A 24,428-nucleotide genomic window follows, 5' to 3' on the forward strand; every position below is an offset into this window, starting at 1 on the left:
CGCAAACCCTGTGTTCTTGTGCTCGCTACACAAACATTCTCCCACCAAGCCACATCCCCAACCATGTACATCTATCTTTCAGAAACTGCCAAACTAGTATATAGTACTATAAATATAACATTTAAAGGATAATTTTATCATTTTTACATTGCCACCAGTAGTTGCAAGAGTGGTAGTTTCTTTGTATTTTTACCAGAATTTGGAATGTGTGTTGCTGTTAGTTTTTTTGCTTATTTACACGTATTATTTATTTATTTGTTTGTTTTTATGTTTTAGACAACGCCAAGGATTGAACCCAAGTCATTTGTGTGACTATCCTAGGTTACCAACCTGAGACACATGGAAAGAGGGCACTTCAGGCCTTCATCAGAGAGGACTATGCGCATATCTGTGGGGCACTGATGGAGGAGGGTCTAGCCTACTATCTACAGTGCCACTTCTGGACTGTAGAAGAAAGCAAACTGAATAAAAGTTGAAAGCAAGCCAGGAAGCAGTAGTCCTTGGTGATCTCTGTTTAGTTCCTGCCTCCCATTCCTGCCCTGCTTCTCCCAACAATGAACTGTAACCTGCAAAATGTAACAGACCTTTTCTTCCCCAAGTTGCCTTTGGTCAGTGTTTTGTCAAAGCAACCAGAGAAGCAAGGAAGAACAGCCTTGTGCGTGCTGGGCATGCACTGCCCCAGTGAGCGATAATCCTCGGTCCTGCTATTGGCTTTACATTGGCTGTCCTAGTAAGTATGCAGCTAGTATCTTAATGTCGGTTTTAATTTCCACTTTCCTGGTGGCTAATAATGCCAAATGTCCTTGTTATGTGCTTAATTGCTATCTGTATATTGTTTTAAAATTGTTTCTTCATTTTTTCCTTATTTGCTAGTTCATTTACTTTATTAATGTCAAGGTTTGAGAATTCTTGATATAGTATAGACACTGGCCCTTTACTGGCACTGTGGTTTGCAAGTTTTTGGGGGTTTGTTTTTGCTTTTTTCCCTAGTCTGTTATTTATCTTCTAGTAAACTTCTCATGAGTTTTCCCAGAGAACTTTGACAGGGTCTAACTTATCCACTTTCGTTTTATAAGTCATGCATGTCAAGGATTTTCCTCTGTAATTTCTTTTATTAAACTTTACTGTTTTTATTAATTATATCTAAGTCTATGAGTTCTGGATTAATTTGTGTCGTAAATATAAATTTATTTATTTATTTATTTATTTATTTATTTTTAAATATTTATTTATTATGTATACAATATTCTGTCTGTATGGCTGAAGGCCAGATGTGGACACCAAACCCCATTACAGATGGTTGTGAGCTACCACGTGGTTGCTGGGAATTGAACTCAGGACCTTTGGAAGAGCAGGCAATGCTCTTAACCTCTGAGCCATCTCTCCAGCCCCCGTAAATATAAATTTAAAGAAATGTTTGTCATTGAGTTTGATTTTTTTGGTTATCTTTGGAGAAGGTTTTATGTTTGTTTGATGTCTTCTGAACTGTTTTTGTTTGTGTATCAGACTTCAAGGAGAAAACACAAAACTGAAGCATGAGAGAGGACACATGAAGAATCTCTGTGGGTAAAGTCTGATGGAGAGTCACTGGCTTTGGCCTGAAAGAGATGCTCCCAAAGGTCTATTTGATATGCTGCAGAAATGGCTGTGTGGCTAAGAGCACTGGCTGCTATTCTATTATTCCAGGGGATCCAAGTTTAACTCCCAGCACTCACATGGTGTCTCACAACAGCTTGCAGTCCCATTGCCAGGGGATCCTATGGCTTCCAAGAGTACCAGGAACACCTGTGGAACACCGACTTATGTGCAGGCAAAACACCTATGTGCATGACATTAAATGTAAATGTCTGTCTGAGATTTCTCAGTAAAGGGATCGGCAAAGCAGGCATCAATTTTGTGTTCTTCTTCTATTAATATCAAACCTTAATTTTCCAAACTAACATTTCCAATTTCCTCCTCCTCTTCTAACTTGGAACCATTAATAACTAATTCTTGCTCACTTAATGAATGTGTGACAGCTCTGAGGGGGAAAGTTTCCCCAAAGGAAGAGTTGCAGGTCTGAGAGGAAAGGGGTCCTGGTAGTTGGGAGCCAAAGAATACCACAGAGTGCCATACCACACAACAAACCTCGCAAGGGATTTCCTGGGAAAGACACAGCATGGCTGCCTCTGCTCAGGCAAGAAGCAGAAGGGAACTGAGCAGGAGAAAACAGGCTTTTATAGGGGATTGGTGGGATTTCAAGTCAAGTCCAGGGATTGATGGGATTTTGAGATCAGGGATTAGTGGGTTTTGGTGAGTACTCAAACTGGGAAATGGACTCAGACTTTTTACCCTATACTAAATCCCAGAGAGCTGAGGCCTTATAATATAAAATAAACTTTAGATGAATCACCATAGAAAGTTGATATATAGACTTTTATACCCATTACTGGGGAAGTCACTCAAAAAGCATATAGGACACCCTTGAACATCATGTGAGGCTTTCAAACAAAGAAAATCTATTAGGTTGAAACTATCAATCTCATTTGACCTTATAAACATATTTCACAAATCTCTACTTGAAACGATGAATCTCATTTGACCTTATAAACATATTTCACAAATCTCAATTGTCTATCTTCTGAACTCAGAAACAAGTTCATAATTTGTTTCAACCACTTACCTGTTTTCTATTGTTTGTGTTAGTGTTTTATTTTGGGGGGTGTATAGTTTTTCTAGACAAGGTCTCTCTAGCATGTAGCTCTGGCTATCCTGGAACTCTGTAAACCAGGCTAACTTTGAACTCACAGAAATTCACCTGCCTCTGCCTCACAAGTGCTGGGATCAAACGTGTACGTCACTACCACCCAGCCTTCTGTTAGTTTGATTCTGTAGAAGTGTCTCTTAGTAAATAACCATGTACCAAAAGGTATGTCTAGGGACATACCTTTGAAGGGATGTGCTACTCACTTCTGGGATGAGACATATCCTCATTATTAGTCTTAGAACTGGCTCAATAACATGTAAGACAAACTACCAGTGTGGCTGTTAATATGTGAAACTTTTTAAAACTAAACATTTTAAAAGACAGCTGTAACAAACCAGAATTTTCAGTATAAATAATGATTATTTTAGCTAAATGACCCGGAAAAAAAGCAGATACAAGAAGGAATGGCTCTGTGGGCCAACAACGTAGCTCAGGGGTAAAGGCACATATGAACAACGTAGCTCAGGGGGTAAAGGCATATATGAACAACGTAGCTCAGGGGGTAAAGGCACATACCAACAACGTAGCTCAGGGGGTAAAGGCACATACCAACAACGTAGCTCAGGAGGTAAAGGCACATACCAACAATGTAGCTCAGGGGTAAAGGCACATATGAACAATGTAGCTCAGGGGTAAAGGCACATACCAACAACGTAGCTCAGGGGGTAAAGGCACATACGAACAACATAGCTCAGGGGTAAAGGCACATACGAACAACGTAGCTCAGGGGGTAAAGGCACATACCAACAAGCCTGATGACCTGAGCTGAAGCCCCAGCGCCCACAAGGTTGAGGAGAAGAATTGATTCTTGCTAGTTGTTCTCTGACCTCTATGTGCCATGGCATACTTACCCCCACCTAAAGAAAACCCAAATAAACAAATGCAGAAAAAGTTTTAAGAAAATCTCTCTGGCTTCCCATGTTTCTTCCAAAGCAGAAAATAATTTACCAAGCATCTCCCACGAGGAATAACAGAAGGGGATTTCTCAGGCCAACTTTAGGCTACCCTTACCCTGGATATCAGCCCCAGAGGACTGTGTAACAAGCTTTCCCAACTAGCCTCCACCAATTATGTATTTACCTTCCCACAGCCTGCTGCTTACAGAGGAGGAAAGTCCCGTTCTCTGGTTACTTCTTCAAAAAAAAAAAAAAAATGTGCTTTGCTGATCAAGGAAGAAGCTAGGCAAACATGGATCCTGTAACCTCTGAGATCTACACATCTTTGTAGTCTTTGGTGTCTGCATGCATACTCCAGTCATGCTTGTCTTTCATGTCCATCTTACTGTGTAAAAGCAAACAATTGCTTAAAGAAACCTTGTAGACAAGTTGAATTTAATAGAGTTCAATTGAGCAAAGAACAATTCACACACTGAATCAGAATGAGAAGTTTGGAGCACGTAGCATTTATGGGTAAGAAGGGGAAGAAGTGAGTACAAAGAGTTGGCATTTTCCTATTTGTACATGGTCTGATCAATTGGCTGGCTGAGATTTGTGAAATTTGGCTGAGTCAGCAATTTGTCACATTGTATTGTAACTGGAGGTTTCTCTCCTGCCCGCCAGTCTCCAAATATCAACTCTGAGGTTTAATATATAAACTGTTTGCCCTATTAATTCAGGCTTATTTTTCACTAGCTCTTACAACTTAAATGAATCCATTTCTATTATTCTATATTTACCGCAAGGTTTGTGGTTTGTTATCTCACATCTTGTTTCTCAGGTAGCTGCTAGAGTCTCCCTGACTCTTGCCTTCCTTTCCCTTTGTCTTTGTTTGGATTTCCTACCTGGCTCTATTCTGCCTGGCTATTTGGCCAAATTAGTTTCTTTACTAACAAATGGCAATAAGACATATTCACAACATACAGAAAGAAGGGCATCTCATATCAAGGTATATTCCTAAATTAGGGTGGAAGTTAAGTTATATGATAAATTAGGTTATGGTTCCTTAGGGAAGGATTCAAGTACAAAAGAAAAGCATCTTCAGACCAAATTCAGTTTCATACAAACTTATTCAAAGGACAATGTCTCATGAGAAGACAAGCTACAGAATGGAAAGAAATTTGAAAATAAAATCTGATAAAGGATGCATATCCAACTTGTAATAAGAACAGTCTAAACTCAAGAAGGAAAAACGACCCATTTTTAAAATTGATAAAAGAGATATAAGGATATTAAATTTGCCAAAGAAGATATCCAGTTGGGAAACAGGATGTACATCTCATGCTCAACATCATGTTTAATTAAGGAATTAAAAATTTCAAAAATGAGATAGCAGTAGGCGTCTATTAATCCAAAAGACTAAGGACCCCAAATACTGGTGAGACTGTTTTTCCCTTTCTACCTTCCTGTGGGTTTTATGAACATCTGTTTTAGATTTCCATTTTTATTTATCCATACTGTTTCAAGTGCATCTCTCTGAATAGATTTTTTAAAAGACACTTATTCTATTTTTTATGTATGGGTATTTACCTCCGTGCTGTATGTGTACCATGTATAAGCCTGGTGCCTAAGGAGGCCAGAGGCAGGCACCAGATCCCCAAAAATTGGAATTCTAAGTGTCTGAGCCACCATGTGGGTACCGGAAACTGAACCTAGATCCTCTGCAAGAGCAGCAAGTGCTCTTACCACTGAGCCGTCTCAACAGCCTTTCTGTATAGATTTTTTGTGGTGGTTGTAGGTATTGAGTTCTACATATCATTGTGATTGATGTCTTATAGAATGTGGTGATATCACATTGTAAAACTATCGCTTACATTCTAAGAGACTGGAACTTTGCTGACCTCACAGCTGGAGTTAATAATACACCCTGAAGTTACTTAAGACTGCTAGCCTACTCTGTACTCTCACTGTTTATTTAGGACAGCAATGTAACAACCAATCTTACTTGCCTTGGTTTTGCTTACGTGCAATTAGTCTTTACATCTTAAACTAATGCACAGCTACAGTCCTAAATTGTCTACTCCTCCAAGCCCCTCTCACCCATATATGTATATCATTTGCTGAAAGCAGAGACTACAGAATTTGAAAGTAGCTTCCTAAAATCTACTATAAAGGCTGAAAGTTGGTTGATAAACAATGATGTTTGTTGTCTGGGTCAGTTGGGATCAGCTGGAGCCCATGACTTAATCCCTTGTAAAAGTCTGTTAAAGATTTCTATCAAGTATCCCATTCCTTCCCCCATGTGATGCTCTCTATGCTGTTCTATATATACGGAACTAAGTCTTTTGTTAGAGACAGACACCACTCATACACACAGACACATGCAAAGACAGATGCCCCTCACACACAGCTCATACAATGGACGCACCTAGGGACAGACATACACAGACACAGGGACAAACATTACCAATATGGCTCCAAGCATACACAGATTTGGACTCATGCAACAGACAGAGCTTGTTGAGCAAATTACAAAACTGCATGTAACTTAATATTTTTTTCACTGTCTTCAATAAGTGAGAACAGAAATTCACACAACATACAGTTACACACATGACATTTATAGGGCAAAGGAGGTTGGCGCATGCTCCAAAGTGGTAGGAGTTGTGGTTAGAATACTTAAGGAAGAAGATGAAGAGTCTCATTTGAGGAAGTTCAGGCAAGAGCAGTGCAGACAATGGAAGAAAGGAGTTCTGAAAACCATGAGATTCGTGGTGAGAAGAATTGCATAGTGTTTGGGGAAATGATGAGTAGTTGTTGATTCTGAGTGGGTTAAAAATAGAAAGTTGAGCACAACCAGCACGGTCCACTTCCCTGCCCTCGGTGCGCCTACTGAATTTGTACAAAGCCTCAGAGTGGCTACAACAGAGTTCTCCAAGAAGCCATTATGAAGCTTTGGGACCAGCATTTGAGATGGAGAAATTTGTCATTCCCTGTCTGGGCTTAAAGTTCTCTGCTTATGAGCTTTATGCTGTTGTTGTTCATTTGTTTATAAATACTTTTTAAAGATAGAGTTTTTTAAATCTGTTAATGATCTGCTGATGATTTTTTATTGTAAATATCAAGCTTTGGAGGTTTGAATGTCAATTATTACACTTTATTCAAAAGGAAAACTAGGGGCTTCAGAGATGTCTTAGTGGTTAAGCATGTTTGGTGTACAAGCATGAGAATCTGAGTTCAAATCCCTAGACTCCGTGTAAAAAGCCAGCCATAGTCATGTGCATGGCTGTAACTCCAGTGCTGTGTTGTGGGGACAGAGACAGGAGGATTCCTGGGGTTTACTGGCCTCCAGCCTAGCTCCAGGTTTTGTGAGAGACCCTGACTCAAAGGAATAAACTGAAGAATTACAGAAAAGGACAGTCAATATCCTCTTCTGGCTTCTGAACACCCCCCCACAATGATAAAACAATGAAGGAATGTGCGTATGTGTGTGCATGTGAGCTCACACATATATGTACATTGTGTGTCTTCCTCTATCACTCTTCGATTTTGAAACTGAGTCTCTCACTGAACCTGAAGTTTGCTGCTTTGGCTAGACTGGCTGGCTGGTGAGCCCCTGGGATCTGACTGTCTCACCTCAAGCACTGTGTTGTCATGTTCAGCTTTTATGTGAGTATTGGGGACCCAAAGCTCAGGTCCTCATGCTAGCACAACAAATAGGTTACCCACTGAGCTATTTCCCCAAACCCTATGGTCTCAAGGCCCCATGGGGTTTGGTCCCTAGATTCCTGTAAATGAGTCTTCTGTCTCTTGTACTCTACTCCTACAGCACTGTTTGTTTCTCTAATTCATTGTATCATTGTTTGTCTAAGGATCTATTTCCCCCCAAGAGCCTATCAGTCATCAGACAAGATGTGAAAGGCAACTTTGAGCATAGATAAAGTGGATTGCTAATTTTTTGTTTCTCTCTCAACTAATTCAATGAATGACACATAGAAGCACTCAAAATATGAATAATAGCATTCTTTTGAAAACTTTGGAGTAATCTCACACTGATGTAATTTTAGGAAACATCAAATATGACCTTACTTGGCTTAACAAAAATGCTTTGTTAGTGGATAGTGCTAACCTTGTCAGTCAGAGCACTTCTGGAATGCTGTAGTTGTTTCTAGGTGTCACATATCTTAACTGCTGTATTTTAGATAAAGGGTTATTTTTAGAAGAACGAAGCAGTTGTGGTGAGAAGACAGAGCTGTGCTTTGTGAGGAACCTCTCACAAGAACTGAGAACATTTATCTTGATGGTCACTAGTGGAATTCATACTGAAGGTATGCTCTCCCTAGCAGCCCACAGACCCCAAAGAGAAAGCTACGCTTAACCTCATTTGTGGTAAAGGACAGAACCAGTGTTGTTAGACAGTCTTTGGTTTGTCTCTTCCACTGTGGTGCTGGGATTGGACCTGGGACCCCGCAACATAAGGAAGTTTTCTACCACTGAGCTGTGTCCACAGCTCAACAGCAGGAAGTTTGTTGGTGAAGCCATTAGCCAGCATAAAGGTTCTTCTGAAACCAGTGTTCTGAAGAGACTACCACATGTTAAGATAATTCAGGGATATTATGACTGCACTGAGGATAGCTTAGACCCTTTAACACAAAAATATAATATTTAGAGGATAATAATATATCTCATTCCCCAAATTTACTTGTACATAAAAACATTTATTCACAGATCAGTGTTAACATCTCTTAAAACAAAATTCACAAAAATAGTTTGAGTTAAAGCTGCTTAAAAAATGAATATCTTCTAAAGGAATATGGACAGGTTCAAATAAGATAGCTGGAGAAAATCAACGATGTTGTGACCCCTTCTGTGCTTCTGAAACCTTAGCCGTTAAAACTGAAGTATTTAAAGCTTAAGGAATGGGAGCAAATTCTCTTAAGAATATATTACATTATTAACAATTTGTAATCCAGCATTGGCTATAGATGGGAACAAGGTAGTTAAAGGAGGGAAATGAGGTCTTTCTTACAGGGGTTGTGATTTTTCCCCCTAGTACGCATAACACATAGCCCGATAGCCCCAAGCTTGTCCCTTGATCCACATCTGCATGTGAGATACTGTTTGTTTCCTCGCACTTTTTGTTCACACATGCACACACACAGAAAGCCCACATGCTCTGCTCACCCCTGCAGTCTTGACAGGTTCCTCATGCAGGACCTTACCATTCGCTGAATACTACAATTTAGAGTTTCAAATCTAGGATAGAACTGCTATCCCTTTTCGATAAACAGGAAAGTGTTAAGCCTAAAGGGAGAAATGCAAACAAAAAAATATGGAAGAACTAAAAATACATCACAAAGAAGCTAAATAAAAAAAATTAAAGGAAGTTGGACTAGAAAAAACATTTTGTTACTGAAGGTTTGCTGTAATAAGCAAAATAAGATGAATAACAAGATAAAGCTGTCCCAGCGATACTGCTGCAATACTGCAACAGGCTGGGTCGCAAAGTTAGTTCCTTAGACAGATGCCCTCAGAAGAGCACAGCCCAGGGCAGAAACACTAGAGTTCCTTAGAGGAATGTGCACGAAAGAATAAAGAAGAATTTATATGTGTTCCTGTGTCCCCATATCTGTGCTTACTGTTTTTCATTGTGGTTTGTCAGTACTGAGAAAGGGGTATTCACATAAGTAGTTGGAATGCTGTGGTAATCAGAAAGACGTATCTTCCATGCGCTGAAAAAATACCGTTCTGTAGCCTGTCATCTAAAATCATATTAAATTTACTAAAGGCTGACAAGCTAGCCTCTGGATTAGATCATACCATACATACCATTCTCGACACCTTCATGAATAGCACAATTATACCATAGATAAAGAAACTTAAAATACCATTCCTCTATTATTCTGCATTTTTGCCCCCAAACCAACACATCAACAACTGGAGTTATCAGTTCTAAATACCTGATAAAGGAGTCTTCTAAACTTGGCATACCCACAGAGACTTATCTCTATTACACATTTGTATTTTCATGACCATTTGGAGGTACTGGGCTAGCATGAGAGACATTGGCTTATGTTTAGTGTGCTTATTGATAGCCTAGAGGGCAGAGAGTCTCTTGAATTCTCATTTAAAGATATACCTGAAAACCTAGTCCTAGAATTGTCTCTATTATGTAGAAAAGTGGAGAAGAGCCGCTCAGATAAAATGCTACGTCCTTGTCCTAGCCTGGTGGTGGCAGGGGGAAATACGCTTGAAGATAAGTGATGCTGAAACCAGAGCCAGGAAGCGGCTATGATCCAGTGAGCCATCAGAGCCTTGTATTCTTGGTTTCGAGGTTGATCATATTACCCTGGGGAAGAGGAAGCTGCTTATCCTTTGCCTCGTGGATCCCCTCTGACATTAAAGGAACATAGTAGTAGCCCATGATGGAAAAGATCAGGCAGACCACCAGCAGGAGGCAGGCGAACAAAACGAATTCGGCCCACTGCAGGGAGAAATAAACGAAAGAGAAAATTACGAAGAAACCTTTAAAATGTGGCAGGATGGGACGATGACTAAGGAGTCATCACTTGAGGCACTTTCTTGGCAGAACACTGGGTTCACTGGCTCTGCCTTCCATAGGGACATGGTGGTCATTGTTGTCACATAATAGTCTATTTGCTGGCCAAGTCTCTTATCTAACCTTCCTGTCTTTGATGGGGGCCCGGAAAAAGGGAGACGAGGAAGTTGGAGGGCAAACTATGTAGACATGAGCTCCTGTTCTCCTCAGAGCCTTACCTGTACCAGGCCACTGAACTGTGCCACAACAAGCACGATGATATTCCCAACTGCAACTGTCAGCAACCAGGCTGCCTGGAGCACAGATTTCATGCTAGATGGTGCCTAGACAGGAGACATTGGTAAACATTCAATTTCCCTATTCCACCTTCCTGCCCCATGAGTCTATCCATGGAACATGTCCCATTAAAAACTTCTATTTCCCATCTTCCTCACTAAGTTCAGCTATTGCATTGATTCAGGAGATGATATGAAGAAAGTGGATCTATTAACTGGATTTTTAAATTTATTATATCAAATAATTATTATCTCAACCTTAAGAGATAATCTGTATTACTATGGTACTCTGAAAATATAAGAAAAGTAAAGGGAACATAAAGATAAGGAAATATAACAGGATTACAGAGATAATTTACTTGTTCCTATTCCCAAACAGGTCACACAGCTAATATTTGAAGATGAGTAGTCTAGCCCCTACAGCCTTCAGTCTTTATTCTTACTGTTTTTCTCCAGAGCCCAAACAACACAGAGCCAAATGCTGCATTATCATGATCCTGGAAATCAAGATGGCTGTTCAGGGTCCTATGTAAGGAGCTCATGAACCAAAGAGATGGAGGATGGCTTGGCCTTTGAGAAGTATGAGGACTAAACCCCACTGTTTTCTGAATGCTGTCACCACTTCTACTTGTAAAAATATTACCTGAGAATAAGAAAATTCAAGTCCCGTGATGGAGAACATGACCTCTGCTGCTGTAACCAGGATATATTGTGGTAGCTGCCATGCAATGGATAGTTTATTGGCTGGAATTTCTTCTGTCTTCCAAGTCTGAAGACCCTGATTGGTGATCTTAGTGGGAGAAACAGGAATTGAACTTCTCAGTAATTTTTTTTTTTCCCCTCCGAGACAGGGTTTCTCTGTAGCTTTTTGGTTCCTGTCCTGGAACTAGCTCTTCTAGACCAGGCTGGCCTTGAACTCACAGAGATCCACCTGCCCCTGCCTCCCGAGTGCTGGGATTAAAGGCGTGCGCCACCACCGCCGGGCATTCTCAGTAATCTTAAACAAACATACCTAACTGTAGCATCCTATGATCTATAGCCAATCCTTCCTTTTATTTTCACTTTCTGTCACCCTTAAGAGATTAGACATTTCTTTTTTTTTAGATTAGATATTTCTATACAATTCCATTGTTTTGAATTTTCTCTTGATGACACCACATTCATTTCCCTGACTTCAGCCAGTTACAGTAGAAATCTCTGAGATTAAAAGTCTTTGACGTCCAAATGCTGTAGGCTCTAAGTCAAAGGGAATTAGGTTCAAAATAGTCAAGTAAAGGAATCCTGTTTTATTCCTTAGTTGAGAATGTACATAATATCTAGGAATCTGGGGGGGGGGGTATAGATGTGTGTGGTGTATACATGTGTGTGTGGTGTGTGTGTGATTTATATTTATGTGGTATGTTTTTGTGTGTGTTATGTGTGGTGTGTATGTGTGGTGTGTGTGTGTATGTGGTTTGTGCATACATGTGTATGTGTGGTGGTATGTGGTGTGTGTGGTGTTTATGTGGTGTGATATGGCGTGTGTGTTCAGCATCAGAGCAGACTAAAAGAGCCTCTAAAAGTCAGACAGTCAAGTGTTCTAAGGCTACATCCCCAGCCTCCAAATTAAGCTTAAGAAAGAGAAAAAGGAGAATATGTGGAAACTGACATTCGCTTGATTCAAAATAGATTACAAATTGACAGGAAACAAAAATCATGTTAAATTAACACAGGAGGAACACATGGTTCAATGGGACAGAGCTGAGAAGCTACAAATAAGACATCATTTTATGATCAGTTGATTTTCAACAATAGCATCAGGACAATTTAGTGTGCAGTCTTTTCAATAAACTGTGCCGAGACAACTGGAGAGCATTTATATATATATGAATTATTATATGAACTATATGTCTCTGTGTGTAAAAGAGTAGAATATGAACCTTTAACAAAATATCCTTATGTTCAAAAATTAATTGAAATCTTATGCCCTCTTCTGGCCCCCAGACACCAGGCATGCATGTCATGCACATACAAAAATGCAAGCAAAAATTCATACATACACAAAAGAAAAAAAATTGAATCAAGATTCAGAAAGTCTCTGTTCTAGTTACTGAAAAAATTACTGTTTGTTTGTTTGTTTGAGGCAGCGTCTCACTATATAGCCCTGGCTAATCTTGAGTTCCCTACCTAGAGCAGCCTAGCTTCAAACTCACTGAGATTTGCCTGCCTCTGCCTTTTGAGTGCTGGGATTAAAGATGTGTATGTGCCACTATACCCAGTGGCAATTACTTTTGATAGAACAAAGTTAATTATTCCCCAAACTTTGTGTAGATATCGATATTTCAGACTGTTGTATGGTAGCAGATCAAGATTTCAGGGATCCAACAGACCTGTATATCAAGTCAGGAAAAAAAATAAGCAAGCAAACATAAAACAAGTAATTTTTCATAAATAATATTTAGTTTCTGAAGGTCATAATGATACTGGATCAGAGCATGAGATTTCATAATGATAGCTCAGAACATGTCATGTCTCCATTTTCAATATTCTTGGCCTGTTTCTAATGTTCTCTCCTTTGCTATCCCCTGTGGAAATGGTGGGTTTTCTAAAGCCACAGCAGAACCATTGCTATTTCAGTATGAAATGTCCTCCCAATGTTTTAAAGGCTTGACCCCCAGTGTAACTTTCAGAGGTGGAGCTTCAAGGGTACAGTTAAATTATGGGGACAATGACCGAACCAATGAATGGATTAAATCCTGAGTGGACTCTTGGGAGGTCATGGAAACTGGTAGGTGAGGCATTGTTCATGGGTGTTGAGGAAGTGAGTCAATGAGGGCATGCCTTGTCCCTCACTCCTTTCTCTACTGTTCTCTCTGCTCCTTGGTCACCATGGCATTTGTGGCACCTTTTCTCCACCATGTCCTTCTACTATGATGTCTTATATAGACTTAAAACCAGTAGAGTTATCCAACTCTAGACCAAAATGGCTGAAGCAATGAGCCATGAGCCAAGTGTTCCAGCCTTTCTACTTATTCCTATCAGACATTTGTCACAGTGATGAAAAGTCTGACACTGGACCAGAAAGAAGTATGTGATACCTTCATGCTACAAAGTCTTCTCATTTGCACTTTGTCCTCACCAAGAAGATCCTAAGATGTGTGTGTGTGCACGTGCACACATGCATATGTAAAAAGAAAGGAAACATAGACAGACAGGTAAACAAGCAGACAGAGGGAAGATTTGGTGACTGTAAGCTGCTTACATTGGTGATGACAAACAGATATGTTGTACCAAAGTCTAGTAGACCTAAATCAAGAAAAAAGTCTGTGTCTTCTGTCTCACAGTGCACTGCCGGGTACCTGCAACAAGATAAGATTTTGTCAGAATAAACAGCATGGTTTATGGAAACACTCCCATCTCCAGGGCAAAGAGATCTCAACTCCAATGAGGAAAATAGTTAAGCCATGTGTCTTTGAAGACAGACACTTCTAGGACACTTTGGGTCCAGGTTTCTGCCTTGGATCTGCACTCTGTCTTACCTGCCAAGTATGTTTTTAAAATCCTAACCCTGAAGAAAGACTGTACAGATTAAGTTTTATACATTTCAGGCCCATGAACTTTTTCATATAAATCTTATGACTTAGAAGAATAGTATAAAACAGGAAACATGAGAGGAAAATTCTAAGTCAAGGGTTCTCAAACTGTAGTTCACAACCCCTTGGGAGGTCGCATATCAGATATCCTGAATATCACAGACTTCCATTATGATTTCCTAAGAGTAGTAAAATTCAGTTAGTAAGTAGAAAAAAAAAGAATTTTATCCTGGGGAGGTCATCACAACATGAGGAATTGTATTGAAGGGTCACAGAAGGGTTAGCAACCAGTTGAGAAACAGTGTTGTAAGGAATGAGGTACCGACAACAAGTACCAAGGAGCAGGAGCTAAGATCCACAACAAACTTTGTGAGCATCACAGAGAAGGGCTATATTAACTACACAGTATGCTCGCCCAACTATCACAATCTCAGCAGAGCAATGTAGAAAGAAGATGAGCCTGGGAGAAGAGGGAAAAAGGATTAAAAAGAACCAGAAATCTTCCTTTACTTCAAATTAGCACAGATATGCCTGTGTCTATTACCTAAATACAAAAATAGAATTCGAAAAAGATTGTTTCAATAAAAGCAAAATGTCCACAAGGGCAAGGCTCTTACTCTCCTCTCATCATGGTTCTGTATGCGGATACTCCGTAGTCTTTGCCCACACTAAGAAGAACATCTTCATCCAAGGAGATATTGATGTCTTTATGCAGGGTGTTAATAAACCTGAGGGCAGACAAATTATTTGTACATCAGACAGAAAGATCCAAACGAGGACACCTGGTACTCATAACTATATTCCAAGTGCAAGAAATAGTGGCTGGGGCAGGAACAAACAAGCATAGAACTTAAATGTCAGAAGTAATCACTACCCTTTACGTACTCTAGGAAAACTGAATTTTCTGACTTATGACTGACACTCACCAGATAGCCAGCTAGATGGAAGCTCCCACAGTCAGACATGGCCATCTGACTTTCTTTTCTAATCTAGTTTAGAATTACCTAATTTCTTTATTTATTTTCTATTGTATGTATGTCTACATATGTCTGTATGTGTGTGTATGTGTGTGTGTGCACATGATGAGTGGAGGCCTGAAGTCAACCAGGGATGTTGTTTCTCAGGATGCCATCCTCTTGTTGTCTGAGACTGTAACTCTCACCGAGAGCTGGGGCCCACTCATTAGAGGAGGCTGCTGGCTAGTTAAGCCTCTCCAGTGCTGGGATTCCAAGTTCACCCCACCACACTCAGTGTTTTACATGGGTTATGGGGCTTGAACTTGGATCATCATGCTAACACAGCAAACACCTTACCAACCTAGCTACCTCCCAGCCGTTTTTCCTTCCTAATGGTGGGATTTCTCAACTGAGATGTAAGAAAAACAGTAGAAATATAAGTATATATAAAGATATGACATTTTATAGAAACCAGTTATCGTCTTATAAGAGTTCAGTTTGACTCATGCAAAATTTAGAGACCCAGCCCACAGAAGGTACTGTCACTATATGCCAGTCTTCAGGAATCTTGGGCCCTTCCAGAATCTTCTTTCTAGTATTCTGAATGTAAGTTCTCCTCAGAATGAGATTTTTGGTACATTTTTGTTTTAATAATTTCAATCTTGTTCTTTCTCTAGAATTAAGAAGGGCAGTTCCTTCTACTATTTTAAGGTTTTCCTTCATGTATGCAAAAAAATAATCCTTGCTGCCCCTTCTTGTCTAATTTACATTACATGGTTTGTCTTTTCTGAAGATTTCAAGAGCAATTTCTTTGTGTATTTTATTTTTCAGTGAATTTGGATTTTTCTTTACAGGTTCTCCTCTACTTTTTAACAAAAACTACCTGATCTTGGTGCCATAATCTCTCTGTTTCACATCCAATTCCAACCACAGAAAGCAAGTGAACACTCCCCTATCTGTCCCATGCCATCTGGCAAGACCTTCAGCCTTATCTGAATTAAAAACCAACTTTTTTGATATCTCTGTCAGTTTATAATAGAAACCTATACTTTACAGGCTAGATACCCAACTACCAAAAATGATGGTAGGAATATTTGCTCATTTCTAAATGTTTATCTCTTGAACATATAAATTTACAGAGTTATTTTCCTGAGAGCAAGATAGACGGCTAGTAATAGGTAGAGAAACCTTTTATGGTAGAGAACAAAGGATATCCACTGATTCAGGGTGATTGGCCAGCCCTACAGGAAGAAGCATGCCCATTGGCCTTTCACTGCCATAGGAAATGCTACAGATGCCAGTGCCCCTGACTTTCTAAGAGGGAAACATCTCTACTCAGAATGAGTGAAATATGAGGCCTCTTCATCTGAAACCCCAACTCCCAAACCTGATGGCTGTCATCCCATTGGCTGGTTTGATTTCCATATCCTTTATCTGCAACAGAGAAAAGGAAAGCTCAGGAGGAGCAGACACAGGGAAACCTATAATCAGAACATCCCATTTCCAGGCTGCTCCTTGGTAAGCTTCTGATGAGTCAGCCGTCTTACTTCAAAACATACTTGTGCAATTCCCTAACTTACCAGCACACTGGAGACACTTTCCCTGTCCTCATGAATAACCAAATGGTAACAGGTCTTCTCTTCTACAGAATGCTTGTTGTGGACAGACAAGTTGTTATACTTCAGATGAAAATGTAAATCTTGGATTTTTGTGTCCAGGTGTAGTTTGGAATAGTGTGTTGTGTTCTGCAGAATGAAGAACCTATTATAGTCACTATCTACCCCAGTGTGGACATCAAATTCCATAGCCTCAGGATGTATAACCTAGTTACTTCTTTCTCTAAGCTAGTTATTTCATTTCTAGGACACTAGCATGGGACACAGAAGCATACACAAGGAAAAGGTAGAGTAGTTCATTATAACATAAAACAAATTCAAGGGTGGGCTCAGTTGTTAAGAGCACTGACTGCTTTTTCAGAGGACCTGAGTTTGTTTTTTAGCATCTACACTTGCTGCAGTTCCAGGAGATCTGATGTCCTCTTCCGGCCTCTGCAGACATCAGGCACATACACGATACAAAGACATACATGCGGGTAAAGTGTCCACACACATAAAAATCAATCAATAAATAAACAAAAATCCTTGTAGGACTGTAACTCTAGCTAAATGGCAGAGTGCATGCCTAGTGCTCTAGATTCAATCTCCAGTATTGCCACAAAAGTAAGACCAGCAAAACCCAACTTGAATAAAAAGCTTAGATGAACTATATTTAAAGGATAAAATATTATGCAACCACTAGAATAATGCTACCAGAGATTATTTAGGACATAAGAAAACAATTATGAGATTCTATGATTAATGTCATTACACAACCCAGGTTATTAGAGCATACACAGGTTCTAATTCATTGGGCCCATGCCTCACCTGAAAAGAGCTGACAGACTCCACCAACAGGGAATTATTTCTACTTCCTAGCACTGTCACCTTTATTTCTCCATCTGCCAGGTTCAAGGCTTGTAAGAAGATCTCTTGGGAAGCTGGCTGGGCATGGGTCATTCCCTGAAAGACAGGCAATACTTATTTATCACCAATAAGTAACCCTTCAGATACAAGTGAACAAATCTTAGCTCTATCTTTGACAGCTTAGCCCTTCTAGCCAGGATTTACCAAGTTTATCCCTCTGAAGAGCAGTTGGCTTAGAAATCTGAAATGGCAACTTTTTTTTTTAATCAGGGAAGACCCCAGTTCCATGAAGCAGTCACCAATAGAAGGTAACAAACACATTCCTTCAGTTGTGATTAACTAATAGCGGCTACTTGATGACCAGAAGGACAATTTGCATAGCTTCAAAGGTGTCAGATAAATTTTTGTTCCCTGAGCATTTTGGGTATTTGTGTTGTGGAATTTCCTGAAAACAAACACTGAATTGCTCAGGTGAGAACTAGGTCTCCTTTTGCATTGTTTCTCTGGTCACTTAAATACTCACCACCTCCGCCCTGTGAAATGGATACTGTGGTAAGTCCCAAGGAATCGAGACTGAACAAGTAAGGAGAGTAAATGGAGCAGACTGGGAGCTTAACATTTAGTGGACTCACATTTACTTTTATCTCCACAAGTGCTGCAACTGCAAACGCCAGGCTTGCTAGGATCATACCGACAGCCATTTTCCTGAGTGAGCTGTGGGGGAAAGGAGAGATCTTTATATCGACCCTTACTCTAAGGTACAAAGCCAAGACTCCTTAGCCTTTCTATAAAGACTTTAACTAATTCCAATTATTTTTAAAGTATTTTCCAGAACTTTTTGTCAAACACCCTTTTTACTCAATAACTAACACCTCTTCTCTATAATATAACACTTTTCCACCTTTAGTTATGATTATGATGACGTTTAGCCATTATGTCATAATATTAGAGATAACAGCAATATAATCAGGTTCTGCTATTTAATGCACAACAACTGCTATAATTTTTCAACTCATTTTCTTCTACAAAAGTCTTTGTTGACCTCTATGACATTCCCAATTTCTCTTCCTAGGGTGTTTACCACATTACCCATATATCGGTCATCTTTGTCTATGTTCTAGTTCCCTTACTAACCAGTGAACACCTTGAAAAAGATGTGTACTTGATTTGCATGGAACTTGGTCCTAGACTCCCTATTACCTGCTCAATAAGTAACTGACAAGGGCATTTGTATGTGGTACAGTGGTCATCACTTTCCTGTCACAGCTAGATTGCTGTCAAATCAGAGCTGAAAGAGGACTTGAATTATTCCTTGCCAAGCTTTACAAATGATACTTTCTACTCAGCATGGGGCAGGTGCAGTGCATACTAACTCACAGTGATGCTGTATCCATTCGTACAAGGTCCTATCTTAGTTTCATAGGAACAGCAGGACATTTAAAAGAATTTGTTGCCATCGAAACTTCAGGACTTGGTCTAGAAAGATGGCTCAGAGCACAATTCTATGAAGGCTTGAGTCCAGTCCCTAGAACTCAAATGGTAGAGGAAAGAACCAATTTCCACAGGATTTCCTCTGACCTCTACACTCACTGTGGCACACACATTAACCTTTCCCCACACCACACATGAAATAAGTTAATAAGTGTACTTCTTTGGAGAGGCAACATTCAAGGGCAAAGCATCATGGTTTATCAGAAACCTGAAATCACATACATGCCCAGTCCTTCAACACCATACACTGAAGTTTGTAGCATTGGCATTGACAATCAACAGTTAGATCTAATTTCCACTTTTCCACATTAATATAATTTTGTCAACATGGAAAAATAGAAACAGATAAATGATAAATCAAAGTGAGTAATCATTAAACATAAACATTCATGCTTTTTGAATCATCACCAAATTATGAGCCATTGAGTCAATATGCAATAACACATGGCATGGTGAGCACTTACGAGAAGTTAATTCTGCACTTGGAGATCAGCCGATAAATGACAAGGTCAAACAACGGGATGAAGACAAGAACCAGAAAGGGATTTAGTACCTGAAACACCATGGTAACAAGGATTAACATGAGCATCCCCCGGTCGTGAGTGTGAGCTCCTGTTCTCATGCTCTCCTCTGCTTGCGTGCACCCTCTCACTTCTGCTCACTTTCACCATAGTAGGTAAAAGAGTCCACATTTCTTCACTTCTTTACTCTGCTTCCACCAGAAAGTATCTTAACCTCCCTAGATACCAAGGGACTAGTTTTACTGAGCTTGTTTCTCTGTCAGTCAAATTAGAAACCATTCTCTGCCATTGTCCCTTGTCTTTAGTTTCACAGCCTAAAGGGAAAAATAGTGGGCTAAAAAGTGTCCTGAAAGTTGCTATTGGTAAGCAGAGATTCTGACTTTGTTGATCACACAGCAGAAATTTATACTTCCTTTTTGTTTGCTTTGATAGTACTGGGCATTGAACCTAGGACACCCTGCATGTCAGGCAAGTGCTATACAACTGAGCTACAGCCCTAGCCTCAGGTTTACACTTCCTTTGACAATATTTTCAATTATACTAACTTGGCATAGAAAGAAAATTCAATGCTCACACTTTACATGAGGATCATACTTATCATACTTGGTCTCTCTGGAGTTGGGCAGAACTACATCCTTAAAAAGTTGTGAAAGAGAAGAGTAAGATTCAAAAAAACTTTCCATTTCTAGGTTTGGGCTTCCTCAGCACACAATGGGGAATGTATCAGATGATGGCTGTTAACATGAATAATAGGTAGGTACAGGTGAGGAAAACAACCACATGTCCATACAGAGAAGTCTGTGCCTACCTGCATCTGGTCTGGCTGAAGCACAAAAAATCCCTGAAACATCATAACAAATTATAGTTAGATGGTAACAGAAGACAACAAAAGCTTAGGTTACCCATCTTGACAGTAGATGAGAAGCATATAAAAGAAAATTCATCAGATCTTTGGTTCAAGATGCCTGGTTTACTGGCAAAGGTATGTGGGGGTAGGGAGAGACTTGAGATGCTTCTGACTATTTGTTAAGGACAGATGGACCCTAGGAGAACACTTCTTTCTGTGTCTGGGTTAAGTATTCATTCTCCAAAATGCTTGGGATTTGCAGTCATTGTGTATGTGCATACAGGAGACTGGGGAAGAGGCAGTGAGGCTGAAGTTTAAATGTGAAATTCATTTATGTTTCATGTATGACTCATACACTAGCCTGAAGACAATGTACTTAATACTTGCCAACCATTTTGTCCATGAAAATTTTATGGTGTGGGAATTTTCACTTGTGATGTCATGTTAATGTTCAAGAATAGTTTTGTCATTTAGAGCAATTAGGATTCCAGAGTTTTGGATCAGGAATGTTCAACCTCAACCATACTTTGCCAGAGAGTGACAGTGTTGGTGTGTTAGAGGTAGTAATAACAGGAGGACCGGTGTTCTGGTCAGGGTGAAGTTGTCCCTGATATGCTATGTTCAACTTCCAAAGTTGCTCTCAGAGAATCAATAAGAGAACTGCCATGGTAACTCCTGGACAAGTAGAGGAAGGCAGAGGTAAAATTATACTTCGGAGGCTCCTGGTATTACTCCACCCTGTCTTCTTCAAAACTATCAATATAATAATATAGAGATGAAACGATTAAGGATGGAAAATGGACCAAAAAATGAACACTGTAATGGAGGAAGGTCATTGGTTAAATAATAAAGAAACTGCTTGGCCTGATAGGTTAGAACATAGGTGGGTGGAGTAAACAGAACAGAATGCTGGGAGGAAGAGGAAGTGAGCTCAGATGCCATGCCGCTCCTCTCCCAGGATGGATGTAGGCTAGAATCTTCCTGATAAGCGCACCTCGTGGTGCTACACACATTAATAGAAATGGGCCAGGCAGTATTTAAATGAATACAGTTTGTGTGTTGTTATTTCAGGGTATAAGCTAGCCAGGCAGCCAGGAGCTGGGCAGCAGGAATGCAGCCCCTTACTCTCACTACAGAATTGTTCTCACTATGACACTGAAGAAAGAGAAAATAATATTTACAACATTTTCACTCTTCCCATGGCCACAAATCAGACATTTTATTAATTCTCCCTCAGGTCCTATGGGTCCCCTGCTTGATCTTGCCTGACAAATGGGGCAAGCTGTGAAGGAGCACCCCTCGAGGTTTCACTTGGTGTGTCTAAGACAGGCTCAGTCTAAGAAAATCATCAGCCGGGCAGTGGTGGCGCATGCCTTTAATCCCAGCACTTGGGAGGCAGAGGCAGGCAGATCTCTGTGAGTTCGAGACCAGGCTGGTCTACAAGAGCTAGTTCCAGGACAGCCTCCAAAACCACAGAGAAACCCTGTCTTGAAAAACAAAAAAAAAAAAAAAAAAGAAAAAGAAAGTCATCAATCATCAACCAGGCCTGCCTGACATCATCTGTTATCATTTCAGCACATCATGGTGGGGGTATCCAGGCATGTCCCACCTTTTCCCTCCTGATTTCTAAAGATAAGACTATAATTTTTATTTCCAACCTGACTTTGGTTAGCTTTACCTACTCAGTGTTTTGGGGGCTTAATGTATATCTCTGATGACCTTATCAGTTTTTAAGAAAAATCACCAATAAATTAATTAAATATATAGAAATAAAAATATGCTTGTATAAATTAATTACAAATTATGTATGATGATGAACTTAACAGACTTTTTTGTAAGTTCTGTCAACTCACCAAATCACCATCCATTTTGTTAGCTTGCAGTGTCCATCGTGAGCCCTAGAGCAGACAGATTTTGTTGTGAGACATCCTTTTCCTGTGATAAGAAAGAGGATGAAAAAAATATATCTTTCAAAAAAAATCCACTATTTATTACCTGTTGGTCCAAAAGAGCCCAGAACATGGGCAGTGGGATATAAAGGAACAGTACCCTGGTGAGTGCCTTCACATCCACGATGAGATGCTTCTGCAGGGAAGAAGAAAGAGCAGGCAGAATTGCCAGAGGTTCCAAACGTTCTTTTCTTGCTTAGAGTAGAAACCATCCAAAACAGTAAAAGAAGAGGTCAAACATGCCAGAAGAAAAGAATTTGAAAGATCTCATAGAATTATGAGCTATGTCTGCGGTTGCCACTTACAGGATATTTTTCCGATGCCCAGTCTAGCCAGTGCTGCCGTTTTGGAATGTCCCCGGAACGGTTCCTGAAGCGATTGCTGATAGCAAACTAGGGTGGAGACCACAATCAGAGACAGACAAGAAAAAGAATCCCCTGATTTCCCCAATTCATTATCCCTTCCCTCAGATAAGTACTTGGAATTTCATCAAACACTGAATCTCAATATCTGAGTTGTAATTTTTATCTTTCCTTATTTCCTAATGACATCAAATATAACTGTACTCAGAAGATTTTTGGCCTATTAAAAAAGTGACTGCTGCTAAAACCTAGTGATCAAGCAGAGGCAAGGAGAACAAATTAAACTCAGGTTTTCAAAACATAGGCACATAGAAGGAAGATGGTTGAGAACAACATATGCCCATGCGTGGAGAGCCACACGTTCAACGCGGCATATATCCTTTCTATTGAGAAAGGCAGGCAGGCAGGCAATTCATGAACTCACCCATATGCATTTGATCACTTGAGCCACTATGTTCCCTTCAGGGGGTGGTTTTCTGTACATCTTGCTTCCCATTGCAAACACAACTATAAGGGATACACAGACAATGTTCTCGGTCACTCATTTAGAATAATTAGTCTGTCAGCATCAAATCCCCCAGAGACCTGACTTTCACTCCCTAACTTCAGAGTAGTTAAGAGAAGGTAGTGGTCAATTATTAAGATATTCATTAAGAGACCGCCAAGGGATAGCAAAGACAGAAATCATCTTTGGTTTCCTCTTTTTTCTTTTGTCCATCTCCCCACGTGATAAATATGATATGAATATATGATCTCAATTTTGATTAATTTTTCTTTCTCGAGTGCATAGCTCAGCTGTGCCCTCTGTTAAGTTACTACGGTTTCCCTTATTCTACCTAGAACAATTTCTACCCATTCTACTCCTTCTCCATTCTTTTTCTCCTTCCTTCCATCTTTGAGACAGGGTATCTCTTTATAGCCCACTGTGGCCTGGAACTCACTCTGCAGCCCAGGCTGGACTCTAACTCATGATGCTCCTGCCTCTTCCTCCAGAGTGCTAGGGTTACAACTGTGCAACTTCTTGTTGCCTGTCCTTTAAATGCTGGTGTGCCTTTAGAATTTGAGTCTAGGTCTTCATTTTTCCTTACTCTATCTCAGAGTTTTCTATTTTCAAGGCTAAATTGCTGGCTATACATGATGAATCTATATCTGTGCCTAAACCCAACTGCTTTTCTCTGGGCCCTAAGACAGTATTTCCAAATAACCATTTGGTGACGCATTTAGAAGTTTCAAGAGCACCTCTAATGCAACTTGCCCCTCCAATCCATCATCATTGTCCTAACCTGTTCACCCTCACTTTCTCAGTTAATGATCCTATTAGCTAGCCTATGGTTCAAGTCAGAAGCCTGTATTCAATAGTGTCCCAACTTCTCTCTCACTTCACATAGCCAATCATACCATGGCTTGAAAATTCAACAGGGACCAAGCCTGGGTGAGCTGAGTAAGGCACTCACCTCAAGTACAAAATCTAAAGGAATATAGCAGATGGACCAAACAGGATCAATATTATCTTTGCCTCACCCTCAGCCCAATTTATTTTCCATAGTTAAGACCTTTGAAAAATAAGACACTATGAAAAATAAAAAAATCTAAGAATCATTTCTCTGTTCAAAACCCTTCGGATGATTGATGGAGGAAGGTCATTTGTCAATAAACAAACTGCCTTGGCCCATTTGATAGGCTACCCCTTAGGTGGGTGGAGTGAACAGAATAGAATGCTGGGAGGAAGAGGAAGTGAGCTCAGACTCGACAGCTCTGCTCTCTGGAGCAGACGCCATGCTCCCCTCTCCCCGGCAGACGCGATAAAGCTCCG

At 40.0% G+C, this 24,428-nt stretch overlaps 1 protein-coding gene across 1 annotated transcript in view; it reads right to left on the reverse strand.

Moving 5' to 3' along the window:
- Positions 1-8,303: 8,303 nt before the first annotated feature.
- Slc15a2 (solute carrier family 15 member 2) overlaps positions 8,304-24,428 on the reverse strand; it is a 30,248-nt gene continuing 14,123 nt past the window's right edge. The window contains exons 8-22 of the mRNA XM_057765060.1: positions 23,040-23,122; positions 22,559-22,645; positions 22,300-22,389; positions 22,158-22,202; positions 20,266-20,298; positions 19,401-19,489; positions 18,078-18,159; positions 17,407-17,541; positions 16,564-16,728; positions 16,371-16,417; positions 14,645-14,755; positions 13,697-13,793; positions 11,099-11,245; positions 10,399-10,503; positions 8,304-10,105 (exon numbers count right to left, since the gene is read on the reverse strand). Of these exons, the coding sequence (XP_057621043.1) occupies positions 9,929-10,105; positions 10,399-10,503; positions 11,099-11,245; positions 13,697-13,793; positions 14,645-14,755; positions 16,371-16,417; positions 16,564-16,728; positions 17,407-17,541; positions 18,078-18,159; positions 19,401-19,489; positions 20,266-20,298; positions 22,158-22,202; positions 22,300-22,389; positions 22,559-22,645; positions 23,040-23,122 (1,493 nt within the window). The 3' untranslated portion in view covers positions 8,304-9,928. The remainder of the gene's footprint in view (positions 10,106-10,398; positions 10,504-11,098; positions 11,246-13,696; positions 13,794-14,644; positions 14,756-16,370; positions 16,418-16,563; positions 16,729-17,406; positions 17,542-18,077; positions 18,160-19,400; positions 19,490-20,265; positions 20,299-22,157; positions 22,203-22,299; positions 22,390-22,558; positions 22,646-23,039; positions 23,123-24,428) is intronic.

The sequence above is a fragment of the Chionomys nivalis genome, chromosome 3, assembly GCF_950005125.1.
Source record: "Chionomys nivalis chromosome 3, mChiNiv1.1, whole genome shotgun sequence".
NCBI lineage: Eukaryota > Metazoa > Chordata > Mammalia > Rodentia > Cricetidae > Chionomys > Chionomys nivalis.